At 56.9% G+C, this 1698-nt stretch overlaps 1 protein-coding gene across 1 annotated transcript; it reads left to right on the forward strand.

Moving 5' to 3' along the window:
• Positions 1 to 341: 341 nt before the first annotated feature.
• On the forward strand, positions 342 to 1688 carry SDRG_03983 (hypothetical protein; the record flags this gene model as incomplete). Its single annotated transcript, XM_008609633.1, has 2 exons — positions 342 to 1620; positions 1656 to 1688. The coding sequence occupies exons 1-2, from the start codon at positions 379 to 381 to the stop codon at positions 1686 to 1688; spliced, it is 1275 nt and encodes a 424-aa protein (XP_008607855.1). The 5' UTR covers positions 342 to 378.
• Between the last annotated feature and the right edge of the window lie 10 nt (positions 1689 to 1698).

Genomic DNA, 1698 nt, shown 5'->3' on the forward strand with positions numbered 1-1698 from the left:
GATCGACAAGGCTACGAGCAGAATGACTGTCCTCATGTATTCGTACGTAATCCTGTCTCCTTTTTTTGGCGTCTCAGTCAAGGCCAAGTCGACGTGATGCCCACATATCAGCATAGAAAATGGATTTTGATACGCGGGAGTGCTCAGGGGGTGAAAAGGGCGTATCTCCTGAATTACCGCCCCAGCCTCGGGGGAGGAGTGCTCAACGGGAACCGAAATTTGAGATGAGAGCATTTTCGCACCTCCGCTGCAGCTCCGCTCTCGAAGAGATCGTTTCGGCTGCGCTCTCCACAGCGTCCTGCCCCGTTTCATGTATTGAGGGCAAAACAACAGAGGGGAAACGGCCACATTCAAAGTCCGACACGGCGCCCACGAAACATGATCGCGCCATTTGCGCCCTCCATTAGCGAGCTCCAAGCCATTCCACAGCCATACAAAACGCGTCTCGCGCTCGCCGGCTGTGTCTACGTGCTGCTCTCGACCGCTCTCAGTCTCTACTTTCTGCTCGTCGTCTTGCAGCCCAATATCGCCAACGACCTCTGGTGGGCGGGTTTCACGACGTCCGGACCACAGACCTTCCTCGCCGACATCTTTCACCGGCGTCTCCAGCTCGCAACTTCATATGCAGTCCCACTGACGTCACCCGAGGTCGTTTTGGAAAAGGTCTATGGCGATGACGCCAGTACCTTTATCGACATGACGATGTCGCTCTCGCGCCAAGTACTCTTGGCCAACATCTCGTTTGATACGGTTATCCGTGCGATACGGCACACAAGCTTTGATCGAAACGCGCGCATGTTTGCGCAGTACTGCTGGGTCGATATGGGTCGCGTCTACGAGCTCTCGACCACCGCGCGTCGCCAAGCGCGGTGTGATCGCAGTATGACGCACAACGGCGCTGTCTATTGGGAACCGCTGCTGCGCAACTCGGTACCCCAAGACGTTGTCAATGGCTCGTACGGGAGCTCGCTCGCGGTGTCACTTTTCCAGCATATCCAGAGCTCGGACGCTGGCGCCTCTTGGCTCGAATCGCTTTGGGCGACGCACTGGCTACCAATCGACGACGAAGTGCGTCTCTGGTACGACGTTGGGCTAACGTACTGGCAAACGCAGCTGACCAACTACTACGAACAAGGACTCCAGGAGACGATTCAAATTGAGAACGCGCTTGGCCTGCACACACGTGTGACGATCCACACCACGTCCCAAAGCTACCGCGGCTTGGCCTTGTGGTCGCTGTCCGTAGCGTACCAAGGACTATGGAACGACGTGTTTACGTGTCAAGCCATCCATTGCAGTCTCATTCGCGGCGCCACCAACGCGTCCGACGACATCAAGTTGCGCTGGGAAGTGCTCTCGTACGCGCTGCAAGTGGACGCGATCCTCGGACCCTTTATCGATCAGCATGTCGGACCTATGGGCAGCATGGACGTTGTCCTCGCCCCAAAGCCAACGCCGCTCGAAGCGTATTTCTTGACGTACCAGCAACGTGTGGTGCCCATGTTGCTCGCATCTGTTTCCAACTACTTCACGCTGGCCCCCGTCACCGTCGACGTCGTGCCTTTGCACTGGCGCGGCGCCGATATCAGCTACTTTACAGGCAACCCCATGTGCAACACTGTGCCGGATCAACCGTATGTGCAAGATCAGTACAGCTTTTACGACGCGTGTTCGGCGCAACGACCTAGCGTCGCCGTC

The sequence above is a fragment of the Saprolegnia diclina genome (genome assembly GCF_000281045.1).
Source record: "Saprolegnia diclina VS20 unplaced genomic scaffold supercont1.9, whole genome shotgun sequence".
Classification (NCBI taxonomy): Eukaryota; Oomycota; class Saprolegniomycetes; order Saprolegniales; family Saprolegniaceae; genus Saprolegnia; species Saprolegnia diclina.